The sequence below is a fragment of the Dicentrarchus labrax genome, unplaced genomic scaffold (assembly GCF_905237075.1).
Source record: "Dicentrarchus labrax unplaced genomic scaffold, dlabrax2021, whole genome shotgun sequence".
In the NCBI taxonomy this organism is placed as follows: Eukaryota; Metazoa; Chordata; class Actinopteri; family Moronidae; genus Dicentrarchus; species Dicentrarchus labrax.
Genome location: NW_026136703.1, coordinates 4,699,871 through 4,727,667, shown reverse-complemented (window position 1 = coordinate 4,727,667; position 27,797 = coordinate 4,699,871). Strand labels below are relative to the sequence as shown.

The 27,797-nt window shown below is 39.5% G+C and overlaps 2 protein-coding genes across 3 annotated transcripts in view; both read left to right on the top strand.

The window, feature by feature from the left end:
- The window catches only part of LOC127359589 (interferon-inducible GTPase 5-like), a 113,341-nt gene that overhangs the window by 47,059 nt on the left and 38,485 nt on the right, over window positions 1-27,797 (top strand). The gene's annotated exons all lie outside the window — the stretch shown is intronic.
- On the top strand, window positions 5,950-9,435 carry LOC127361517 (interferon-inducible GTPase 5-like). The gene is made up of 3 exons (XM_051396213.1): window positions 5,950-6,207; window positions 6,922-7,140; window positions 8,423-9,435. Exons 1-3 carry the CDS (start codon window positions 5,950-5,952, stop codon window positions 9,038-9,040), a joined length of 1,095 nt encoding a protein of 364 aa, XP_051252173.1. The 3' UTR covers window positions 9,041-9,435.

Here is a 27,797-nt window from a genome sequence, read left to right as displayed (position 1 = left end):
CAAAAACCTAGCCTTTCTCCTATGGAGTACTTTATCATCCTCACACCATTCATGAACTATTTGTAGCTTTGTTTAACCATGAATTATGATTATTTAATGTTTTAACCATCAAGTTAACATAGGACTTTTTTTTTTTTTAATGATAACATGCATATTTATGTTTATAACAACTCTCTTTAAATTATGAAATAACCACATTAGGTATTTTACACACCTTGTTGAATGCCTTTAGCAGAGTCTTGGTGAGTTAAGTTCTGAGTTTTGCTAATGTGGCTAACAATAGTAGCCAGTGCTGTCGGCCAACACCTGGCAGCGCAGCGTGTTTTTCCTTTTCTTATTGCCTATATGTTAACTTTACATTGTATATGTATTGATTTTGAGAGTTAAAGCAGTATATCTGTTAGGAAATATTAAAATTATGAGTTATAGCAGTCTTTTACTTTGGTGTATAATTTTACTTTTGTACTTAACTGTTTACACTGGAAGTGTGACTGCTAAGTTATGCACTGCTAGTGCTAATAATAATAATAGGTAATGTTGGATATGTGCATTTAAGCTATAACCTTTTATAAGAAAATATAAGGTGTGTAAAATACCTAATGTGGTTATTTCATAATTTAAAGAGAGTTGTTATAAACATAAATATGCATGTTATCATTAGAAAAAAAAAAGTCCTATGTTAACTTGATGGTTAAAACATTAAATAATCATAATTCATGGTTAAACAAAGCTACAAATAGTTCATGAATGGTGTGAGGATGATAAAGTACTCCATAGGAGAAAGGCTAGGTTTTTGAGATTCCCTGGAGACACCCTTAGATTTGGATTTTGGATCCTCCTTGACGAAGGAGATGGCGAGCCAGTACTGAACCAAATCCCCTCCTTATTCCAAGGAGTTGGAACCATCTTTGCCCAGAGGAGAAGACCATCCCTGCCTTCATTCCCCATCATTTGAGTGGTAGGACTGTGACAACTTCACACCTTACCATATGACTTCTGACAGAACTAAAGCGCTTTGAACTGAAACTGACCCTCTGACTTAAGCTAGCTGAACGGACGACAACTAACTAAACTGGAACTTGAGTGGATCAAAGGAATCCTGGACTTTATTTATCCTGAACTCTATTTCATACCAAATATATTTCCAACAACTGTGTTGGGTATTATATTTCTAAGGTGGTTTATGTTAATTTCTTTAAAACACTGTGAAACTATTTTTGTTCCAGAGTCCTGGTTAAGAAAGGACCTTTGTTATTTTTCATTATACAACTTCCAATACATTCACATTTGAAGTTAAAGTACCCTGTGGCTCCAGTTGCTTATTGTGTCTGTCATACTCTTTCAACTCCTCCTAAGAGCCTGGACACTGGTTCTAAGTGAGTATTCTGTTAACTACACGTGGGTTACAACCCTTTAGTGGTGTATTGAGACCATTGGTGTAAAACAACTGAATGCCTGTGACAGTGGAATTTGTATTTGAAGAAAAATGATTGAAGGCTAGGGAACACGGAGCCCTGCATGGGCCCACTGGAACATGCTGGAGGCTGCTTACATGAGTTTGGTTAGGCTCAGTGGCGCTGCGAGCTGGCCCTTGGCATGGATAGTGTGCTGGAGGTGTCTTGTTAATTCCGAAAACAGAGCAGATTATTTGTTTATTTTTCACTCTGACCACTTTTGTGCCACGTTTCACTGAGATATTTGGTGAAAAGGTCATGTGGCCATTTGTGAGAGACAAAAAGAGCATTAGCAGATAGAGAGAGAGGCAGAGAGAGAGAGAGCGAGAGACAGACAGACAGACAGGTGCACAGCAACAACAGTATTGGCAATGGCAGTCAAGCAGGACCATGGCAGGAGGCTCCACCAGGATCCATGAGAACCTGCGAGACGAGAAAGCACAAGAACTCCGGGGAAGAAGTGAAGTTAGTAACATGCATTAATGGGACATGAATGAGTGCAGAAAGAGAGAGGAAGAGAGTAGCTCAGTGCACCATGGGAAATCCCCCGATAGTCTAGGCCTATAGCAGCATAACTAAGGGATGGTTCAGGACTCACCTGATCCAGCCCTAACTATAAGCTTTATCAAAGAGGAATGTCTTAAGCCTACTCTTGAATGTGGAGAGGGTGTCTGCCTCCCGAACCACAACTGGAAGCTGGTTCCACAGGAGAGGAGCTTGGTAACTGAAGGCTCTGGCTCCTGTTCTACTTTTTAGAGACTATAGGAACCACAAGTAGCCCTGCATTCAGTGAACGTAATGTTCTAGTGGGGTAATAGGGTACTATGAGCTCTTTAAGATATGAAGGGGCCTGACCATGAAGAGCTTTATAGGTGAGGAGGAGGATTTTAAATTCAATTCTACATTTTATAGGGAGCCAATGCAGAGTAGCTAGTACAGGAGAGATGTGATCTCTTTTTCTAGTTCCTGTCAGTACTCGTGCTGCAGGGTTCTGAATTAATTGGAGCGTTTTAATGGACTTATTGGGGCAACCTGATAATAAAGAGTTGCAGTAATCCAGCCTTGAAGTAACAAATGCATGGATTAGTTTTTCTGCATCTGTCTGTGATAGTGTGATGTGTCTAATTTTTCTAATATTACGTAAATGAAAGAAGGCGGTCCTAGAGGTCTGCTTTATGTGGGAGTTAAATGACAAATCCTGATCAAAGATAACTCCAAGATTCCTGACAGTGGTGCTAGAGGCCAAGTTAATGCCATCTAGAGTGACTATATCTTTAGACAATGAGTCTCTAAGGTTTTTGGGGCCAAGAACAAGAATTTCGTTTTTTCTGAGTTTAACATCAGAAAATTGCAGGTCATCCAGGATTTTATGTCCGTAAGACATGTTTGTAATTTAGATAATTGATTAATTTCATTGGGTTTGATTGATAGATATAACTGCGTATCATCTGCATAACAGTGAAAGTTAATGGAGTGATTCCTAATAATGTTGCCTAAAGGGAGCATATATAAAGTAAATAGTATTGGTCCAAGTACAGAACCTTGTGGAACTCCATGACTAACTGTAGTATTTATAGAGGATTCATCGTTAACATGTACAAACTGAGAACGATCTGATAAGTATGACTTAAACCAGCTTAGGGCAGTTCCTTTAATGCCAATTTGATGCTCAAGTCTCTGTAAAAGAATATCATGGTCAATGGTGTCAAATGCAGCACTAAGATCTAATAATACAAGTACAGAGACAAGTCCATTGTCAGAAGCAGTCAGAAGGTCATTATTAACTTTAACTAGAGCTGTCTCTGTGCTATGATGAACTCTAAATCCTGACTGAAAATCCTCAAATAAACTATTGTTATGTAGAAAGTCACACAACTCTTTGGCGACTACTTTCTCCAGAATCTTAGAGAGGAAGGGGAGGTTAGAAATCGGTCTATAGTTGGCTAAAACCCCTGGGTCAAGAGTGGACTTTTTAAGAAGGGGTTTAATTACAGCTACTTTAAAGGACTGTGGTACATATCCTGATAATAAAGAAAGATTAATCATATCCAGTAAAGAAGTGCCAATTAAGGGAACAACTTCTTTAAGCAGCCTAGTTGGGATCGGGTCTAATAGACAGGTTGATGGCTTCGATGAAGAAATGATTGAAGTTAACTGATGAAGATCGATAGCAGAAAAATAGTCTAAATATATATCTAAGTTTACATTGACAGAAGTCCCTGAACTTGGAGAGCCACTGATAACTGTTGATGGCAGTTGGTGATTAATTTTTTCTCTAATAGTAATAATTTTATTATAGAAGAAGCTCATGAAGTCATTGCTACTTAAGTTTATGGGGATATGTGGCTCAATAGAGCTGTGACTCTCTGTCAGCCTGGCTACAGTGCTGAAGAGGAACCTAGGGTTGTTCTTATTTTCTTCTATTAGTGCTGAATAATAGGCTCCTCTGGCATTACGGAGGGCCTTTCTATAGGTTTTAAGATTATCTTGCCAAATTGAGCGATATTCTGATAATTTGGAAGAGCGCCATTTCCTTTCAGATTTCCTAGCTATTTGTTTTAACTGGCGGGTTTGATGGTTATACCAAGGTGCTAGTCTCCTATGTTTTAATAATTTCCTTTTATAGGAGCGATAGAGTCTAATGTTGAATGTAGTGAGCCTGTAGCACTATCGACAAGATTATCAATTTCAGAGGGACTAAAGTCATTATAGGACTCTGTTAAATTCAGACATGGCATTGAATTAAACACTGAAGGAATCTCCTCCTTAAATTTAGCTACAGCACTGTCAGATAGACATCTGCTGTAGGAAGTTTTGCCTAATGGCTTATAATCTAATAGTATGAATTCAAAAGTTATTAAATAATGGTCAGATAGGAAAGGATTATGTGGGAAGACTATTAAATGTTCAATATCAGTGCCATATGATAAAACAAGGTCAACAGTGTGATTAAAACAATGAGTTGGTTTATTTACACTCTGACAGAAGCCAATTGAGTCTATTAATGATATAAATTCATTACTAAGGCTGTCATTGTCAACATCCACATGAATATTAAAATCACCTACAATAATTACTTTATCTGATTTAAGGACTAAACTTGATAAAAAACTCTGAAAATTCAGATATAAAATCAGAGTACGGTCCAGGAGCACGGTACACTATAACAAATAGAACTGGCTGCAGTGTTTTCCAGTTTGGGTGAGAAAGACTAAGAACAAGGCTTTCAAATGAATTATAATTTAGTTTAGGTTTAGGGTCCATTAAAACGCTCGAATCATATATGGCTGCCACTCCACCTCCTCGGCCTGTGCCTCGAGGAATGTGAGTATTAATATGACTGGGGGGGTGGATTCATTTAGGCTAACATACTCCTCGTGGGACAGCCAGGTCTCAGTAAGACAATGTAAATCAATATCATAATCTGATATTAATTCGTTCACTAAAACAGCTTTAGAGGACAGAGACCTGATATTTAACAGCCCACATTTCATTCTCTTATTTTGTGCTACTGAGGAGTTGGTTTTAATTTTTATTAAATTTTATGTTGAACTCTTGTTTTTATTTCTTTAAATAATTTAGGTGGTCGGGGGACAGACACAGTCTCTATGGGGTTTTGGGTGGGTGACTGTTCTAAAGAAAGCGCAGAGAAGTGTGTAAGACAGCAGCTCTGCTTCCTGGTCCTAACTCTGGACTGTCAGGTTTTAGAAATAAACTTCGCCATGTTGCTAGATAAGAGAGCCGCTTCATCCAAAGTGGGATGGATGCCGTCTCTCCTAATCAGACCAGGTTTTCCCCAAAAAGGCTTCCAGTTATCAATGAAGCCCACATCGTTTGCTGGACACCACAATGTGCTTACATTTTTTATTAGGGTGTTTGAAGGTGATTTGCACCATATTTACTGAGGCAAAAATATGAGCCTATGAATTTTCTTAATTTATTATTATTTGAATATATAATTTGTATTCATTTGTAGAATTAGATTTTTGCATCAGTATGGAAGAATTTAAACGTTGAATTACCCTTGTGCATCAATCATACATCAACAATAGCCTAACACACTACACATGATCCATGATGATGAAGATACAGAAAAATAAAAATGCATGGCAAAAATTGCATATTGTCAGTATTTTAGTATAGAAGTCCCCCAAAATCTCATATATCATGTCTTCAGTGGAGCTCATGTCTTATTGGATCCTTTGTAGTTTGCACCCTGTGGATGATAGATCATTGTAGAATTAAATTTTCTACTATTCCCCAAAAGAAAATAGTGACTTTTTGACTTCTTGTTTCCTCCAGTTTTCAAAGATCACCATGGATAATCCACTGCATTCTGAATTCACTAAAGAAATTAAAGAAACTCTACAAAACAATAATCAAGCTTTAGCTGTTGCAAAGATCCAGGAGTATTTGGACAAGAAGAATAACACCCCACTGAATATTGCCATCACAGGAGAGACAGGCTCTGGTAAATCCACCTTTGTCAACAGAGATGAGAGAGCTGCCCCCTACTGGTAGTGTAGAAACCACAATGAAAGTTGCACCATACCCCCATCCAAACTACCCCAATGTTACTCTGTGGGATCTTCCTGGTGTTGGAACCACCAAGTTTCCAGCTGACAAATACCTGGAGCATGTTGGATTTGAGAAGTTCGACATCTTCATCATCATCTCAGACACTCGCTTCAGAGAGAATGATGAGAAACTCGCATTCATACACCGCACAACATCAGGAGCAGTTTGGGGTTCAGTATCTTGCTCAAGGATACTTCAACATGTGGCACCGGGGAAGGGGATCGAACCCACAACCTTCCGATCAAGGAACGACCCACTCTGCCTCTGAGCCACAGCCGCCCAATAGCAGTCCTAGGGATCCTAGGGATAAAAACATGTTGCTGGTCCAGATTTTCAGTGAAAGAAAATTTATTCCAGTAAACTTCTGTTAAATGTTTCCAAACAGAAAATGGGACCTCTGTGAAAACAACGGCTCAAGCGCTTCATCACTCCACCCCACCACCATCAAAAAGAGGAAGATTACCTTCCAGGATCATAAATCTCAATGTGTGCCTACATCAGTTAACCCTTTACCGGTTGTATTTGAGTTTTTTGACGAGAAGCGATCATTGGGGTGTCCAGTTAGCTCAGTTGGTAGAGCTGCCGATCCGTGTACAGAGACTGAGTCCTTGCTGCAGCGGCTCAGGGTTCGAAACCGACCTGTGGCCCTTTGCTGTGTGTCATCCCCTCTCTCTGCCCCCTGTCACTATCAAGAATAAAAGGCAATAAAAGAGAAGTGATCATAGATATTTGGGGAAAATAATATGATATAACTCCCACAGTTGTCAATTACATTTTGGGTGTAATTAATGAACTCGGGGAGCCATTCCAGCATGTCTTCAACCTGAGCCTGCAGCTGGGGAGGGTCCCAGTACTCTGGAAGACTTCATGTCTCATCCCGGTTCCTAAGAAAAAACACCCCAGGGAGCCGGATGACTTCAGACCAGTAGTACTGACGTCACACATAATGAGGACCTTCGAGCGGTTGATTCTCCATGTCCTCAGACCCCAGGTCCACCACACACAAGATCCATTGCAGTTTGGATACCAGGAGAAGGTGGGCGTGGAGGATGCCATCCTCTATCTGCTCCATAGGGCCTACTCTCATCTGGACAAGGAGAGCGGCGCTGTGCGTTTTTTTTCAACACCATCCGGCCGCTCATGCTGGGAGACAAGCTGACAGAGATGAGAGTGGACCCACTCCTGGTGACATGGATTACGGACTACCTCAATACACTGAAACTACCATGCCCGTCACTAGGAGGTGCAGAACTTCAGCTCTAATAAACAAACCACTCCTGTCCTCTCTGTGTTTCTTGTAAATCAGGTGCTTTCCCAGCAGGGCGTTTCCCACTGACTATATAAGCGACTGAACACTGTACAACTGAACAACTGCGCAGAGAACTTAAACGTTTTTGCTGAATGGTGTTGCAAGTACATCCATTAGGTAAGTCATGTATCACAGTCTCAATGCTCTAAATTGTGTATTACAATGTTTTTTATGGTACAGTACTTTGAGCAAAGATGATGATGATGATGATAATAAAATTACCTTGAGAAACTGATTTTTGGTTCCAACTCAACAGTAATTATAACAGAATTTTACAGAAATAGTTAATGGGATAGAGCTATGAAAGGATTTTTCCAAAAGGTAAAAGGTCAACTTCACTGTGACATCATAATGTCCTGATATAAACAAAAAACCAACCATTTGGCCCATTTTTCAACACCATAGCTCAGTTGGTTGGACACTGAATTGGTTACACCCTTGACACTCTAGTCAAAATAGGTTTTTAGCTGCAATTCAAGAAGGACTTGGCCGATTCCAGATTTGACGCACATGACTGACAACAGCTTTCATCTTTCCATGTCATCCATTTTGTGTTTTACTTCCTACTCTTATAAGTATCCAGCCATTTTGTATACTCTCTTTATACTTATAGTGGCTCCTTCTTATTTGTCTCTATTTGTATCTTCTATCTTTATTTTTCTACACTTGATTGTGATTCTTATGGACCAAAGCAAATCCCTTGTGTGTAAAAACTCTCATAAGAATCCATCTGTAAGGAACCAAGCAGTGAGACAATGAGACAGAAGCAGAAACAGGATTTGTGTTGGAAAAAGTGGGTTTTGATTTATCCAAAAAGAAAAAAAGTATTAGACCACCCTTGTTTCTTCAGCTTCTTGTTCATTTTACTGCCTGGTACAACTAAAGGTACATTTGTTTGGACAAATATAATGATAACAACAAAAATAGCTCATAAGATTTTAATTTAAGAGCTGATATCTAGCCATTTTCCATGGTTTTCTTGATAATAACCAAAATCACTTAAGTTCTTACTGCCAAAAACAGTGCTTTTAGGCATTCCATGTTTTCTTTTCTGTCTGTTTTAGTCACATGATACACACAGGAGTCTCCTCAAGTCTTCCTGGTGTCCAGCTTTGAGCTCCACCTGTATGATTTCCATCTGTTAGAGGAGACCCTAGAGAGAGAACTTCCTGCACACAAGAGGAATGCTCTGCTGTTGGCCATGCTCAACATCAACCTGGAGATCATCAACAAGAAGAAAGAGGCTTTACAGGCCAAAATAAAGTACCATGCCTCTGTATCTGCACTCATAGCATCTGCCCCAGTTGCTGGGCTTTCTTTTGCTACTGATGTAACCATTCTGGCTGAAACCATCAGAATGTACCAAGTTACTTTTGGTCTTGATTGTGAGTCACTTGAGAATCTTGCTCGTACAGCTCGTGTGCCTTTGAATGATCTTAAAGAAGTGATGACATCACCACTGGCTGCAAAGGAAATAAGCAAAGATCTTGTTATTAAGCTACTATGTTTGTCTGCAGGTGAAGCTGCATTAATGGCAGCAGAGGAAGGGTCCAGATTTATTCCATTAATTGGAATCCCACTAGCGATGACCTTCTCTTTCATCTCCACGTACAGAGCTCTCAGTACTTTCCTCAACATGCTTGCTGAGGATGCACACAGGGTGTTCACAAAGGCTCTGGGTTTGAACACCTCATTGTGATATCATAATAATTAAAACTGTTAGCGTTGTATGCAAATGAGCTTCTGCATTATTTTTATGATGCTTACTGTCTAAATACTGTTTTCTTCTGATTGAAAGGAAGGCTTTTGAAATCAAAATAAATATGTTCATTGAAATTAACTGATATGAGCTAAGTTGTAATTACATTACATTTTTTCACAAATGAATTCCCCATGTCATAAATGTTCTTGTTCCTTCAGTCCCATCTACAGACATGGACATACAGTATGTTGTCTTTACATTCAGTCCTCAGTGACATGTACACTTGAATGATTATTAAATATCTGTTCTCATGAATGTAATTAATTCTTCCACACGTAGTGGATTGGGACCAAATCTACCTTTGGATACAAATAAAGTAACCTAAACTGGTTCTGAAAACAGAAAAATTGTGTGAATAAGTGTTCAGTAAGTTTAGCCCTGTACTCTCCAGGTTGCCGGTTGAAGTTATCAGTTTTTGGTCTATAAAACTACATTATTATTAAAACAGAACCAAATTTGTTGAGTAAAATATATTTGAATTTTATTATTTTTTACATAATTAATGTAATTTCTAACAATATAGCATACATCAATATACATCGGGTCTGCATAAGTCCCTCCCACCCCGGAAAATAATGGATAAAGAAATGTTTTTCCTCTTCATAAAGTAACACCAGTGATTGTCCGACCAATAAGACCTTTGTTGGATGAGAGCATATTGACCAACCCATCAACGAACCAACCAGAAGGCGTCAGGCTTAGTGCTTGTTTGCCTTTGAATGATCTTAGAGAAGTGAGGACATCACCACTGGCTGCAAAGGAAATAAGCAAAGATCTTATTATTAAGATATTGTCTTTGTCTGGAGGTAACATTGCATTAATGACAGCAGATGGCAGGAATGACCTTCTCATTTTACTCTACCTACAGAGCTCTCAATACTTTCCTCAACATGCTGATAGTGACAGCTGCAAAGTGACAGAGAGGGGGAGAGAGGGGAGAATGACATTCAGCAAAGGGCCACAGGTTGGACTTGAACCCATGGTCGCTGCAGCAAGGACTCAGCCAGCTCCACCAGGTGAGCCACCAGGGCGTGCATTTCTACTTTTATTATAACATTTTGTTGTAAAGCTGTGTGCATGTACAAAATATAGCAAACTGAATAAGGGAAATAAATGAAGGCACAAGTTACAGTAGAATGAAAAAAATCCTGAAAGACAAAAGCATTTTATTTGTTGGAGCCTTGCTCTGTAAGATGTGCACTGATACACATATATATAGTGTAAATGACAGTGGATATCCATTGCATCGCTTCTGGGGACACCGTTGTTTAGGCCAAAATTAATTTTGACTCCATCTTCATTCATGCTACATCCTGCCCATGACATCCTCAGATGTGTCGCTCCGTTGTTCCTAGGTCCAGATTGATACTCAGAGGTGGTAGAGACTTTGCAGTTAGAGCTTCTAGTCTCAGTCTCTGCACGAGAAGATCAGGGCTGCAGACGGTCTGATTTTTTAAATTACTTTGAAGCACATTTTTAAAAGGGCTTTTTGTGTTATGTTATGTTGTGTCAATACACCTGTTACCCAAACCCTCCCCTCAATAAATGATTGTGAAGAAGACAATAAACAATCAGCTGGAAGGGACAAAAGTTTATTGTAACCCTACAAAAGACACAGGGTGAGAAAAAAATACAAAACAAAAATAAAATTATAGAAATGGGAAAAAAGGATTTTCATTCTTATACAAGACTCAAACTATCCATCATACACGGACCACAGTTTAATTATTCATATTCATATTTTTAATATAACATTTTGTTGTAATGCTGTGTGTACATACAAAATATAGCAAACTAAATAAGGCAAATAAATAGAGGTACAATTTACAGGAAAATGGAACATTCCTCAATGTTATGATGTTTTCTCTCAAACATCAAGAATGGTGTACAAAATGCTTCTTTTTTTTCCAACTGTACATCTTTCGGTGGAGGATACTTTTTTTTTTTTCAAACCATAAAAATACTGACTCCTCTCAATTATACAAGCTCTAAAACTGGGTGCAACTTTTCTCAGGCAGTACAAACAGTTGTGTAACAGATGTGTTCCATATTGCAAGCAATTTTCTATTAAAGGTTAAAGTCAACAGGTCACACTTTGTGCACCCTTCTTTAGGCATGCGGGTCGACGCCAAGTGCGTGATCTGACAGAAATGTGGTGGTGTCAGAACCTTTACACACCAAGGTGACACAGACAGGTGAGGATTTAAGACTCAGTACACTCCTGTTCCGTACGAGTGTCCCCACAAATCCCTGCCATCCAACACACTGACTGATATCGTGTTTCCAGCGGCCCAGCCGGAGTCCCCAACCACACTTGGCCTTTTTTTCTCTCTTTCTTCTTCACACCATGTTTTTTTTTTTTATTATTATTATTTTTTTCATTTTTGCACCACTCTTTCGTTGCACCCTTCTCATGTGTGGAGGGATAGAAGCCCTCAAAATGGTGCTGCTAATGGAAATGTCCCATAATAAAAGTGCATTGAACAGCTACTAATTTCATTCCTCTGATTTCCATCTGTACACTCCAAAATCAGCCAGTCAATGGCCAAATAAACATCCAAACATGTAACAACATAAACATGTAATATACTGACAATGTTGCAATACCCCTCAGTAAATAGTCTGCACTACAATATGGGTTAAAGCTCTGGATTAAGAGTTTAAAGGGTCTGCCAAAGTCTGATATACTAACTCTGATTAACTGGAAAGGAGCAGAGGTTAGGAAATAGAATAGCTCAAATATACATGAGAAGTCCAATCTTCCCACAGTACGTCGGACACCTCACAGATACCAGGATCTTTCATATGAACTTCACGTGTTTCCCTCTACCTGTTTACATGAAGGCGATGTTCAAATGTGGCTTATGATTTTTGTTTTTATCGGTTTCCTCATCTCCCTCATCTCCCTCAGAACTGACCAGGAGCGGCTCATTCCACAGCTGAGCCCTCAGTCCAGCATTAAAGCCCCTGGGTACACTTCCTATAGCAAACTACTGTATGTCCATCTTCAAGAAGATGTTGTACCGAGGCGAGCCCATACATTGCAGCTTTTGTCATGCCTGCTAAGGTTTTAGAAATGCATATATAGACACATTTAAAAAACATACATTGAATATTTCAAAAAGGAGACCTAGGTTGGCATCAGTGTGTGAGTCTGACTCTTGTTTGGCAACAGGTTGCCCATAGTAACGGGGTCTAGCCTTATGTAAACAAACGCGTGAGAGAACTTGGAAGGAAACTGTTTTCTGTGAGTCTCTCTGAGGCTTTTGTCTTCCTGTTAGAGTCCATGTACACCATTAAAGAACCCTAGCTAACTAACTGATCAAGCTGATCAAGCCACTAGAAGAAGTTGTGAACCCTTTAAGTGCTTTGTTGTACCCTGACTTTACAATAACAGACTCAGCACATGGTGTGGTCTGAGATTACAACATCAACTGAAATAAAAACTCCCAGAAATGCCTGAATCTTGGTAACAGAGTAATAAGCCCTAGTTTAACTTGAGAATCTTAACTGTACTGACGGCTCTGTCCAGAGACCGCATTGTTTTAGCACCAGTGGAACAGATCCTACAGACACTATGGATGAGAGTAATTAAAGGCCCTATCAGAACTGTTGTAGCATCCTTTTGGCCACTTCTGCGAGTCCCTGTGCTCTGCATTTTAGTTGCAGCAGATGGAGTGGACATGACATTCAGATGTGAACCATGCACACTGGCAGCTGAGCAGGAAGATGACTGTAAACTAACCACAGATTGTGCCTTTAGGTTTAAATTCATATATGGCATTCCTTCATTATCTTTGTTACAGATAAAGGTCATTAAAGTACAGAGAGGACACTGTAGATCGGCTTGTGGAAACCTACGAGTCTAAAGTTTGTCAGAAAAGCTACAGTGCAAACGAGACACACAGGTTTGAGAAAAGGACGAACAGTCTTATTTACATAGCGCAAAATGTATAGAAATTCACTTCAACAGCAATGTGAACTTGCAACACCAACATACAATAGAAACTATAAAAGAGCAGTTCAAATTCAAATTACAGGCTATAACAGTACACATTCATACTATTAGTGTTGTACTTCAGCTAATAGTTCAACACCGTCTAAAGCTAAGGCCCATTCCTGCTGGGATCCCAAAAATCAGGTCAAGTCTTCTGTTTAGATTAAATAACACACACAATGTTTCAAAAAGGGGACAAACAGGCTCACAATATTAAGATTCTGAACCAACACAAGTACTTATAATAACTGAAAAACAGCATGAAAGAAGAAATATGGTCTAAACTGTAAGAGAGGTATCATTTGCAATAGCAGTCATGGGTGAGCAATACATATGAGGTTATGTTATTTATTAGGATGGAATGATTTACACTGATTACCAAAAACAATATAAAAAATTACAAATGAATCTCACAAAGCTGTAAGGCTGAAGTGTCTTTCACTTAAACAATAAACAATAATACAATAAACAATAAACCTAAACTTGTGAACACAAGAACTGCAGGACATTTATTTAAGTAATAAATTTAGATTGGCAGATTATTTCTGTGAATATTACATCAGACATTTCCTGCAATTTCATTTTTACTTTTCATGTAAGTGTCTGTCTGTATTGTGATTTTCTTATTTTTTATCAACCATACATATGTAATGGGTTTCTTTTTTTGACATATTTTTCTTATTGTTCTATCAGCTATTTGTTGTTTTAACTGCATACTTTATGCTTAATGCAGGATAGGGCTGTTTAGCAGAGGGTGAAGGCTCTGTGTATATAGATTGTGTTCAGGTCTTCAAAGTTTAGATTTAGATAATAATCTATCTTATAATAAACTTTGCTTACACACACACAGTGTGTGTTTCAGGATTTATGGTGATGTTGTACAGTTTGTGTATTCATAATAAACATGTAGTAATCAAACAGTATGAGCCTGTGTACCATTAATTTATATTTACACAGTGAAGGACAGAATATTAGAAACTCCACTGCTGTTTTGTTTTATTTTGAAAGTCTTGATGAACTAATGGAGCGAAGCCTGCGAGCTAGTTCAGGTCGTCAACTCGAGCTGCGCTGATATACACACATGACATGCCTTTTCCCATAATCACTAACCAAGCGCACCCTTCCAATCTGGCAGTCTATTTAAACTGCACAATTTCCCAGCTCTCCCTCTGCTCTGTCAATGCAGCTGTTGCCCTGCATTCTTATTGCTGCTGCTGCTGCTCTATAAGCTTTCTCAGTTATTGATTGATCTGACTATTATGGTAAATGCCTGTAATTGTCATCCTATACCTTTCGGCTTTATTGGTCACTGTCTCTCACCATCTCTGACTCGGAGAGTGAGTCTCTGTCCTAAGGGGAAGATATTGGCTTCATCCCGACACCCAGACTCAGTCTGCTGAGGCCGCATCACCTGCAAACAACTCACCTGCGGGCCCGAGCACCGCATCCTGGAAGAGCTGTATGCTCACTACATCTCAGTTCCATCTGGCTTTAACCATGAAGAGCTCTTCAGTTGTTGCCCTGCCTCCATATTGCTGCTTCTGCTGCTCTGTAAGCTATTGCTGCCTGCTGTGCTGTAAGCCCCACCACCACCCCAGCATCCACCTGTAGACTCCGACTGGGGGTTAAGGTATTTGTGCATCACTCCCCAATATCTCTATGTAAACATATCTGCGGGGAGTGATGTTGACATGAGTTGGCTGACTGAACTGTAATTCTGGAGTTTTTTGCTATTGATAATGAAAAATAATCCTTTTTTAATTAAACAGAAGTACAAAAGATCTGAAACTAGTGACAAAGCAGCATAATATTTATGTTTTCTAAATAAATGAGCTAAATCATTATTTCTATGAATCAATATTTGCTATTAATCAAGGGATTCACTAATAGTGTCAGTGTCTGTTATTGTAACACTACAAAAGACACAGGGTGAGAAAAAACAAAACAAAAATGAAATTATAGAAATGGGAAAAGATACACGGACCACAGTTTAATTATTCATATTTATATTTTTAATATAACATTTTGTTGTAATTCTGTGTGTACATACAAAATATAGCAAACTAAATAAGGCAAATAAATAGAGGTACACTTTACAGGACAATGGGACAATGTTTTGATCTTTTTTATGGTAAATGGTAAATGGACCTGAACTTGTATAGCACCTTTCAAGTCTTCCAACCACTCAAAGCGCTTTTACACTAACTGCCACATTCACCCTTTCACACACATTCACTCAGCGATGGCAAAGTCCATCGAACAGAAATGAATGCATTCATTCACCAATGCAGTATCTTGCTCAAGGACACTTCGACATGTGGCAGGAGGAGCCGGGAATCAAACCAACAACCTTCTGATGAGGGGACGACCCGCTCTGCCTCTGAGTCACAGCCGCTAAGGTTTTGGAAATGCATATGTATATATACACATTTAAAAACATACACTGAATATAAGACATACAAGGCGGGAGAATGACAGCACGGTTTGACCACCGTATGTCCACTCTGTTCGGTCCAAGCTGTCCAGTGCTCTGTGCCAGGACGGTGCCTGCAGCCAAAGCTACTCTACATTCCTACACACACAGCTTTGTACTTCAGTAAAAAGCAAAAACACAGCAAGTAAACACGGTAAACTTAAATGTGAACATAATATTATTGCTATATAGAGGTCGGACTCAGTTGTTGCTAAAGACCATATGGACTCAACAGGACATCAAGACAGCGTCACAGTTCATTATGTTTGGCTGCAAAAGTCTGCCAAAAGTAGAATACTGATCATTATTAAGTGTATCATTATTAATCCTATTTTATACTGTTTCAGGAAATAACATAACAGGAAACATTTCATAGTTTTCAACTTGACACAACACAACTGCACTTAGTATCTCTAAAAGAAGCTGCAGGTTCTTCTCTCTCTCTCTCTCTCTCTCTCTCTCTCTCTCTCTCTCTCAATGCTTGTTTGTCCAAGCAGAGTTACAGTGCATTATACTGATGGACAGTGGGAGCTGCATTCACATGCTCTGACTGTAATGAAAACAGAGAGACATTTTGCTTGCACAGCAGTGCGCATTTCAAATAAAGTCAGCACACTGAGCACAGATAGTGCAAGAATTATTTTAACTGCTACTGTGTAAAGTGAATACTGCTGTTAAAAAGCAACTTATTTGTTTAAAGTGTAAAGTGCGAACTAAACTTTTGTTCATATAGCAGTACTTCAAATAAAAGTGCGCAATACAATGCTTTTGAATACAGTACTGAATTTTGTGTTACTGCGATTAATCGCAGAAAATCATGCGCTCAATCACGATTAAAAATTTGAATCTTTTCCCAGCACTAGTAGAAGTATATAAGATAAACACAAAAATAAAATAGAAACTATAGAAGAGCAATTCAACTCAATTCATTAGTGTTGTACTTCAGCTAACAGTTCAACACCGTCTCAAGCTAAGGCCCATTGCTGCTGGGATTCTAAATAATGGGATGTATCTGGACCCTTCCTCTGCTGCCATAATGTAGCTGTGCTTGCACATTGAGTAAGGAAGTTCTCTTTCTCGGGATAGAAATCATACAGGTGGAGCTCAGAGCTGGACACCAGGAAGACTTCTTCATCTTGAAGACCTGTATCCAGTGTTGGGCATCTTACTTTAAAAAAAGTAATTAGTTATAGTTACAAATTACCTCTCCCAAAAAGTAATTGAGTTAGTAACTCAGTTACCACATTGTAAAAGTAATTAGTTACTCAGCAAAGAGTAACTGTGACATTATTTTTTATGTTCTATTACACTATTACATTCTATAACATCTTCTATAACGTCAAAGATGTTTCTAATAACTGAATGAAGAATAAAAACACTATATACAGTATTTTAGAACATTTGGTATTTATTTGAACTCAATAGATTGCAGCCGGCCATATGCATAGAAATAAAAATATATAAAAAATAAATATTGAAAATAAAATTCACACATGTTGCATAAACATTCTTGCCTTTAACAAGCGAGAAGTAGTGTCGGTACTTCCAGTTTGATATCGCTACCTTTGAATTTCCCAGGCTCGTCGCCATTGTCTCTGTGTTGTGTTTATAGTAGTTAGAGCATGCAGTGAGACAGCATGAGCAGGGCATCCACCCACCCAGCCAATCATCATCGCATTTGCAACAGTGTCATCATCACCACCCTGCTCTCTCCCGGCAGCTGATGTGTGGCTGTCAGAAAGCCTGACACCGCTGCGCTTCATTCAACCACATTGTAGTAACACAAGTAACGCGCCACTTTACATTCTCAGTAACAGTAACGGCGTTGCAACGATGGGAAAAGTACTTAATTAGATTACTCCGTTACTGAAAAAATAACGCCGTTAGTAACGCCGTTATACTTAAACGCCGTTACTCCCAACACTGCCTGTGTCACAAACGAATAGATTATATGATGATAAGATATATAAAATAATCACAACTTTTAAAATGTACAATACAATGTGCATATCTCAATGTAGATGCTCTTTTGATCCTGGAGTAATTCCTTATCAGTGGTGTGACCTCAACAGTTGGCTAATCAACCATTTAATACAAATAATTAGTTTGAAATATCTGTGACTACAAGACATAGAAAGAGAATGTTATTCACACTCAACTCCTCCAATTAAAAGGTTCCCAAATTATGATTTGATTAGTTTTCACTTTATTATCAGAATATTTTTTCCGAAGTTTGTCTCCACAAAGAACACTGCTTCATACAAATAACAAAACACATAATTTAACCAAACAATAAAACAAATACTACAAAGATATGTTATTTTTGTGGCTCCAGTGTAATCATGTGAATTATTTGCCTCACATTCAGTATTTAGTCTACAGAGAACTTACAACCCAAACTCTGATTTAACAATATGATAGACTGAGGAACAAAAGAGTTCTGCAGTCTATTCAGTCTCTCAAATGTGTAACTCCCAAAATATCCCTCAATACCTTCATAAAGAGCCACCTGTTGGTCACATAAAAAATAAATGAATATGGAAAACCCTGCAAACAGATAACTAAATCAAGTGAACAGTTGAATTGTAATTAATTACAAATGAAATGAAAAAAAACTTGATCCTCAGAGAATTATACTTCTGTTAAAGAAAACTATATTTTTGAGACAAATATGGCAGTATTTAAGTGTTATATTCCTTTTCCTATTTTCATTAGTTAATGTGATAGGGACACTGCTTATTGATCAACAGAAAACGTTCCAACAGTTAAAATAGCTGAATGAAAGCACAGTCTAATGACTGCTGTCAGAACAGTGGTGATAACACTGATATCCTTTGTGCTGCTTAGACAGACAATGAGGCACAGCTGTGTTTTCTATTTACCCGATACATTCAAAATGAAATAGAACCACTCAGAGTGGCTGATACTGACATACATGTTATTGGATTATTATTTCTAGATTCTTGGTTGGCACTGTGTACTTTTGACGCCTCACTTTAATATATAAAATCTCAATTTCCAGAAACTCACCAGTAACATTTAACTTAACAAGGCTTTTGAAGGTCACTGTTTTTTGGAGGATTGTTTTGCCTTAGTGACTCTTTCATATTGCCTTCTGAGTATCTTGTTTTTGTATGTTATTTGCATGTATATGTGTTGATATTTATATATGGCCTTGAACATTTTCAAAAAACAATATCAGCATATATATCAGTCCTATACGCCTAAATGATAACTTCCACGGATAAAAACATGTTGCTGGTCCAGATTTTCTGTAAAAGAAGGTTTTTTACAGTAAACTTCTGTTAATGTTTCCAAACAGAAAATGGGACCTCTGTGAAAACGACGGCTCAAGCTCTTCATCACTCCACCCCACCACCATCAAGAAGAGGAAGATTACCTTCCAGGAGCATTAATCTCAATGTGTGCCTACATCAGTTAACCCTTTACCGGTTGTATTTGAGTTTTTTGACGTGAAGTGATCATTGGGGTGTCCAGTTAGCTCAGTTGGTAGAGCTGGCGATCCGTGTTCCGAGACTGAGTCCTTGCTGCAGCGGCCCAGGGTTTGAAACCGACCCGTGGCCCTTTGTTGCGTGTCATTCCCTCTCTCTCTACCCTCTTTCTTGTCTGTCTTAAGCTGTCACTATCATAAAGGCTATAAAAAAAGCCCCAAAAATATGGTAATGGGAATGCAAATCATGGTTTGACTTGATGTGGCCAAAAGTGCTAATGGAAAAGGCCCTCTGTAGATAAAAACAGCTCCTAAGTAAAAACACCCCAGGGAGCCGGATGACTTCAGACCAGTAGTACTGATGTCACACATAATGAGGACCTTCGAACAGTTGATTCTCCATGTCCTCAGACCCCAGGTCCACCACACACAAGATCCATTGCAGTTTGGATACCAGGAGAAGGTGGGCGTGGAGGATGCCATCCTCTATCTGCTCCATAGGGCCTACTCTCATCTGGAAAAGGAGAGCGGCGCTGTGAGAATCATGTTTTTTGATTTCTTCAGTGCCTTCAACACCATCCGGCCGCTCATGCTGAGAGACAAGCTGAAAGAGATGAGAGTGGACGCACTCCTGGTGACATGGATTACGGACTACCTCATGGGGAGACCTCACTATGTCAGACTGAAGGGCTGCACCGGAGCACCACAGTGGACCGTGCTCTCTCCCGTCCTCTTCACCTTGTACACATCTGACTTCCAGTATAACTCTGGGCTCTGCCACATGCAGAAATACTCTGACGATACTGCGATAGTTGGCTGTATCAAGGATGGACGGGATGGGGAATACAAGAGCCTGGTCTAGGACTTCTTGAGGTGGTGCAGGTCAAACCATATGCAGCTGAACACCTCTAAGACCAAGATGGTGGTGGACTTCAGAAGGAAGAAACCACATCTCCAACCCATGTCCATTGAGGAGGTCAGGACATATAAATATCCTGGGATGCAGCTGGATGACAAGCTGGACTGGACAGCAAATGGACCCCTTACACAGGAAAGGGCAGAGCCGTCTGTACTTCCTGAGAAGGTTGGGGTCCTTTAACATCCGTTAAAAATTGCTGCAGATGTTTTACAAGTCTGTGGTGGCCAGCGTCCTCTTTTATGCTGTGGTTTGCTTGGGAGGAAGCAGCAAGAAGAGAGACGCCGGTCGACTGGACAGACTGGTGAGGAGAGCTGGCTCAGTGGTGGGCACAGAGCTTGACTCTCTGGTGACAGTGGCAGAGAGAAGGACCCTGGACAAACTGCTGTCCATACTGGACAACACCCAGCACCCTCTGCACAACACCTTCAGCAGGCAGAGGAGTGTGTTCAGTGGCAGACTGCTGTCCCAATCCAGCTCCACCAACAGACTCAAGACTATCTATTTATCAATCTGATATGCAGCAGTCATGAATACCCTATAATGTACACTACAACTTAAGAAAGGACTAAATGTCTGTCCACTCTTCTTTTAAAATATCCCACTATGATGCAGCATAACCTCAAACACCCAATCAGTTTGGCTTATTAGGGTTTGTACATCATTTCATCAGCACTATAAAATGAGAGCTCTTCCACAGAGGACAGAGACATCTATTCTCATAGACGGTAATTCAATTTCAATTCAATTCAATTTTATTTGTATAGCGCCAATTCATAACAGAAGTTATCTCAGGACACTTTTCAAATAGAGCAGGTCTAGACCGAACTCTTTAAAACATTATTTACAGAGACCCAACAGTACCACCATGAGCAAGACCTTGGCGACAAGGGCAAGGAAAAACTGCCTGTTAAAAGGCAGAAACCTAGGACAGATCCTTCGGCTCTAGGTGGGTGGTCGTCTGTCTCGACCAGTTGGGGTGAGAGAGAGAGAGAGAGAGAGAGAGAGAGAGAGAGAGCGAGAGACAGACAGACAGACAGGTGCACAGCAACAACAGTATTGGCAATGGCAATCCAGCAGGACCATGGCAGGAGGCTCCATCGTAATATTACAAGTTTAGTGGATCCTGTATATCTTAATGAGCCTGTTTTAGACAGAGAGAAGCAGCTTCCTCTTATGTTTCATTGAAATAAAAAGTAGAAAAGTAGAGTAGTTTTCTTTCTTTAGAGACTGAACAATGAAAATGTCCTGGTAGTGACAGACAACCCATTGGTTATTAGTAAAGGTGACTTTGCAGATTAACATGAATCATGGAGATTGTCAGGTCACTGAGTGAGTGAAACTTCAGCGGTGTCCTCTGCCTGAATTAGGATTCAATAGTAATTCAGTTTTTTCGCACTTCATAAGTCAGTCCATCCTAATAAAGAACATAACTAATAACAATAATATAACTAATAAAATAAAACTGTCTCTGAGTGTCTCAGATCCTTCCTGTGGGGGAACAGTGCATTGATTCGTTCACTGAACGTACTACAGTGAATATGAGCAGTGATATACCCTGAGTTGCTCCAGAGAGCTGTCTCAATACACTGAAACTACCATGCCCGTCACTAGGAGGTGCAGAACGTCAGCTCTAATAAACAAACCACTCCTGTCCTCTCTGTGTTTCTTGTAAATCAGGTGCTTTCCCAGCAGGGCGTTTCCCACTGACTATATAAGCGACTGAACACTGTACAACTGAACAACTGCGCAGAGAACTTAAACGTTTTTGCTGAATGGTGTTGCAAGTACATCCATTAAGTAAGTCATGTATCACAGTCTCAATGCACTAAATTGTGTATTACAATGTTTTTTATGGTACAGTACTTTGAGCAAAGAGGAAGATGATGATGATGATGATAATAAAATTACCTTGAGAAACTGATTTTTGGTTCCAACTCAACAGTAATTATAACAGAATTTTACAGAAATAGTTAATGGGATAGAGCTATGAAAGGATTTTTCCAAAAGGTAAAAGGTCAACTTAACTGTAACATCATAATGTCCTGATATAAACAAAAAACCAACCATTTGGCCCATTTTTCAACACCATAGCTCAGTTGGTTGGACACTGAATTGGTTACACCTTTGACTCACTAGTCAAAATAGGTTTTTAGTTGCAATTCAAGAAGGAATTGGCCGATTCCAGATTTGACGCACATGACTGACAACACAATGAGTCAACAATCAGTAGTACATACGGGCTTTCATCTTTCCATGTCATCCATTTTGTGTTTTACTTCCTACCTCATTTAAGTATCCAGCCATTTTGTATACTCTTTCTTTATACTTATAGTGGCTCCTTCTTATTTGTCTCTCTTTGTGTGTGAAAACTCTCACAAGAATCCATCTGTAAGGAACGAAGCAGTGAGACAATGAGACAGAAGCAGCAACAGGATTTGTGTTGGAAAAAATGGGTTTTGATTTATCTAAAAAAATGCAAAAAAAATAAACTAAGAATTTAATAACATGGCCTATAAAATAGATCAACAAAATATACCTGTGATCAAATAGCAACCAAACAAAGTGTCAAATGAACAAACTGATCTAACACAGTGAGACAAGAGATAGAGCCTGTAGTGAGGACTACCAGCCACTAAGGCTGCCTACTCGTACCATTCAGAGGTATTACCTCTTGGTGTGGGGCCCTCCAGGCAGATCCCTACTTAGCCACAGCCCGGAACATCCTGCAGTTCTTGCAGAGGGTTCCAGCTGGAGGCAGAAAAGTCTGCCTTTACTCTTTGAGGTATGTCGGCAGTAATCAAGTTCAAGTTCAATTCAACAAGACACACTGAATGACTGAGAAATATAGATTCTCCTTGATTGCATGGTTCTTCAGAAGGGGCCAGGGGCTTACAGTTCTCAGGACTAGACCATCATAGGACGTATAGGACATAGTCCATGGTGTACATTCCCCATTTGAACCCCTTGGGATTGCTGATTTGAAATGGTTTCTCTTGAAACTGTGTTACTGCTGGATATAACTTCTGCCAGGAGAATAGGCGAGCTCCAAGCACAGCGAGTTCACAGTGACCACCACAGGTTCTTGCCGGATGGGTGTGTGATCCTTCCGTCTCAGTCCACATTTTCAAGATTCCACTGTCTCAATTTAGCAGCCAGACCCTCATTTGGGGGAACAGTCATCTACCTGACTGAGCCATGCTTCTTTTTCACCATTCTTTCTCTCCTTTGGTGGGCTTAGTAACTAATCTGAATTTCAATTCAATTCAATTCAATTTTATTTGTATAGCGCCAATTCATAACAGAAGTTATCTTCAAATAGAGTAGGTCTAGACCGAACTCTTTAAAACATTATGAATGGCCACTTTGTTCATAGGTTTTGGCCTTTGCATCTTGTGTGGCCTTTATCTGTGTTCCTTGGGTCAGTTTTGCAACCTGCAGACTAATCTTAGCAACCAGAGTAGAATCTTCACAACCGCCCCTACTGGTTGTGTAAAAAACCACAATGGAAGTTACACCATACCCCCACCCAAACAATCCCAATGTTACTCTGTGGGATCTTCCTGGTCAGTGGCGAAAAAAAGAAGCATCCAGTAAAAGCAATATGCAATGCACAGTTTACACCATAATGAATGATCCCATTAGTGACGCAGTGACACATATGATCGGTGATAACAAACCACATTGACATTATTGACAGCATATTTCATGTCTGCGTATAGGCTTTACAATCACACAACACTTCTGTGTAGACTGATTATTGTACAACATGAATGTACATAGCCTACTGTAGAGGTATGAGCCAATGAAATGTTTGCATGTAAAAGTGTCTAATGGTATTGTGTTGTTAATGAATGTGTGTGTGAGACACTGTGAAGTAAGGTATATTACTATAAATTCTTACCTTAACAACATGTTGTTTGATTAGCTGCATATAATGCAGATTCACAATGAACTGCTGCGGGTCCCTTTGCAACTGCATACCGTATTTTCCGGACTATAAGTCGCTCTGGAGTATAAGTCGCATCAGTCAAAAAATGCCTCATGAAGAGGAAAAAACCATATATAAGTCTCACCGGACTATAAGTCGCATTTATTTAGAAAAGTATTTCACAAAATCCATGACCAAGAACAGACAGAAACTATGTAACTGGACACATAGAGGCCAGAGAGATTGAGAATTATACCGGGAATGTTAATGAAGACGAAGGAGTGAAATGAGGTGAGCTGGGCGATATATACATAATTTACAAAAGATTCACTGAACAAAAATGCTGATGTGGTACATGAAAATGTAGCTAAAAATTTTGGAGAATGCAATGCAATCAAGCATTTTGGGCGATGTCTAGGCAAACGCCGGCAGCAGAGCAAATACTCGGGAGGCTACCTTATTTAGAAATTTATTTTACAGCATCCAAGACCAAGAACAGACATTCAATCAGGAAATGCAAGTTAAACACAATAGCACACAGAAATTAAAATAACACGCCACCGAGTCCAACAGGCAAGTTACCGGTAGCAAGTTCACCATCCATTAAATTCTTTGTCCTCCGTGTCGCTTCTGAACATCTCCGCCAACTCCAGAGGAAGACGAAAATGTCCTATATAATGGTGCATTCGTTTTGTCCACCCGACTCGATCTGCGAGTCGGTTTCCTGAGTTACGAACCGGAAGTTGCAAATAGAAAGTTCCCGAGGACGTATAAAACGACTCGTTAAATCGTCTGAGCTCAGAGGACCCCGAGTTCAGTTGCCAAGATGGCTACTCCGAGCATCACACGTAGTAAACATTGTGGTTTTCTACTATTTTAAGCACTTTTGTCTTTGTTGTAACCAAATGAAGAAGTTGTACACACAGCACTGTATACTGTTACCTATAGGCATGTCGCTACAGTCTAATTATGTGTTAATACACCTCATTAGTTATTTTGTAGCTTGTGCAGCTGAAATTGGCTAGAGACGCTCCATGTTGCCATGACAACAGTGCCGAGTCTTGAGCAGAAAGCAGAGCAGTAGCGTAACGTTAACGTTAATCAAAATGGAATATTCAGATATCAAACTGTGTGATATGGTTGTGTAATATGTAATGTAACGTCAAATCCGCGATGGGTGCACCTTAAACCAGATAATCACTATAAATGTTAAGGAACGTCCAAACTGCCTATTGCAACCAAGCTTGTTGTGTTGTGTGCCAAACAGAACGCAAAAACCCGCGGTTACTCGTTTTCCAACACGGATGTGACATCGCGATTACAAGACAAAACGAACGCACCATAAGTCGCACCTGACTATAAGTCGCAGGACCAGCCAAACTATGAAAAAAAGTGCGACTTATAGTCCGGAAAATACGGTACCTTGCATATACGATAGTTACACTGCTGATTAAAACAAGAATGTGAGCTGAAATGTGGGAAAACGCAGAATCAAAATCTACTCCCTAAAGCAGAAAGGCTGATGGTCTACCTGTGTGAATGTAATGCTACTGTGAGAATAAGTGTACAGTCAGATCACCCTCTGGATTCGTCTGGAAATCAAGAGTTCTGTATATAGGCCTAGTCTATGCATATTCCATAGGATTTCTATATTGTTGATTGATCTTTGTAACTATTAAATGGGAACTTAAATTCATTCTGGTTTTAGAAGTCGGTATAGATACTGAATCCCCTCTGGAGGAGAATGGATATCTTTCATAGAGTACATCATCACTTTGGCAGTCTCTAAACAACTCTTTGCAGTGAGCCTCTCACAATCCGCGTGCCAACGTCATGTGCTGGGATTTAGGTGGTTTATAGGGTAACATCGAGTTAACCAAGAAGATAACCTGCACAGGGCAGTTTGGACATAAAGAGTAAATTGCCATGACAACAGCTTTTGTAAGCATGAGTTAACCTGGAAGTTACACCTGATGTAATGAAGTTGCCTGGATTAGACTGTTACCTCGCTTCGTAGTACACCCTCAACAACAAAAGTAGTAAGTTAATAGTGGGAGATAGCCTGCATAATATTTTTAATCGTTGAAAATGTCTTAATATCACCAGTAAAGGATTAAGTAAAATGTAGCCACCTGAGGCTAGGTGAAATAACAGTCCTGGCTCTAAGAGGCTGTGTACAAATGAGCTGTGATCTGATTGGTCTAAACCCCCAGCAAGTTGCCTGTCTGAGCTGGAGATACTGTTTGACTGCAGTAACAACACAACTGCTTTCTTAGAGGGACAGCGGGACTCTTTCCTTCTCTAAATAGTGAAACTTAAATTCTGTTTATTTAAAAGCATCATGAAGAAACAACAAATCTATGTTCAACAATCAAAGTTATGTCCACCTTCAGTTGTTGGAAGGCCATCTCAAAAGCTCTGAATAGTCTACTGTGATGATTACAGCGCCCCCAGCTGTATGTCTGTTGTAGATGCATTACTGCCCTGTTACTGCACTGTGCTAAAACTACAGACGGACAAATCTACAAGGATGCACAGTGTGGATGAGGGTTTGGTCATATTTCTGTTGCTATTGGTTCTTATGATCAGTGGTGTGCAGGAGGAGTCTGTGTAACTGACTGTTCTGGTCTGTTTTGACCTCAGATATAGACTGTGCAGAATAAATGAACTGCTTTTGATCTTCACCCAGCCCCCTTGTAACATAGTCTGTTACTGCTGCTGATAATGATAGGAGTTGGATGTGTCACTGTATTACCACAAAGTAATTAAAGTTTACTAAAGTAAAAGTAAACCAAAAGACAATAGTGACTTTTAACTTCTCGTTTCCTTCAGTCTTCAAGGATCACCATGGATAATCAACTGTATTCTGAATTCACTGAAGAAATTAAAGAAGCTCTACAAAACAATAATCAAGCTTCAGCTGTTGTAAAGATCCAGGAGTATTTGGATTGGCAGAATAACATCCCACTGAATATTGCCATCACAGGAGAGTCAGGCTCTGGTAAATCCACCGTTGTCATACATACAGGATGAGGGAGCTGCCCCCACATCTTCCAGGTATTCATACTTTGCAGTCACGGGATTACCATGGTTACCTGGCGGGCAAGAAACATATATATTTACATATATCCGTCACCTTACACCACACAAAAAATGAAAGCCTACAAAAGTATGGATAGCTATCTTTTCTTCAAGAGTGGATGGGTTAACAACGCTGTCGTATGGGAGGTGAAAAACAGGAATATCTTCATAATCAAAGCAAACTAGCTAACGTTACCCGCTAACGTTTGCTAATGTTTGCATGTTTGTAGCTATACACAAAGTGACATCTGTTCTGTCGTGTGATGAAGTCTTCATCTGAATATGTACACCCTGCCTGCCGGCCAATGACAGCTTGATAAGTAACGTTATTTAAAAAAAACCTTATGCCAACTAGGCTGTATCATATATGGCTAACAGGATGTCAAACATTGTAGCCTACCTGCTTATCCACTCCACATAGCATCAGACAACAGACAAGAGCAGCTGGGGCAGCGAAATGTCTTTAATCCTGTTACAATCTGTTAGGTTGTAACGTTAATGTAGTAGTAATAACTGTACCATAGTATGTATGCAAAGTAACTGTAAGTAAGTAAGTAAGTAACTTAAGTAAGTTAAGTAAGTAGACGCGGTACAACAGTAACGTGTGTACTGTAACATGTATTCTTCTTCTCATCATATATCAAATCACGTACATATGATATATATATACTTTTGTATAGTAAAACTGGCGACGTCCTGGCAAGATCCTTGATTAGTTTACTGGGTTTTGTTGCTGGAGAACAATGTTCTTGCCCGCCAGCTAGTAGTTGTGACGTCACGTGCAAAGTATGAATTGGTACCACCAAGTTTCCAGCTGACAAGTACCTGGAGCTTGTTGGATTTGA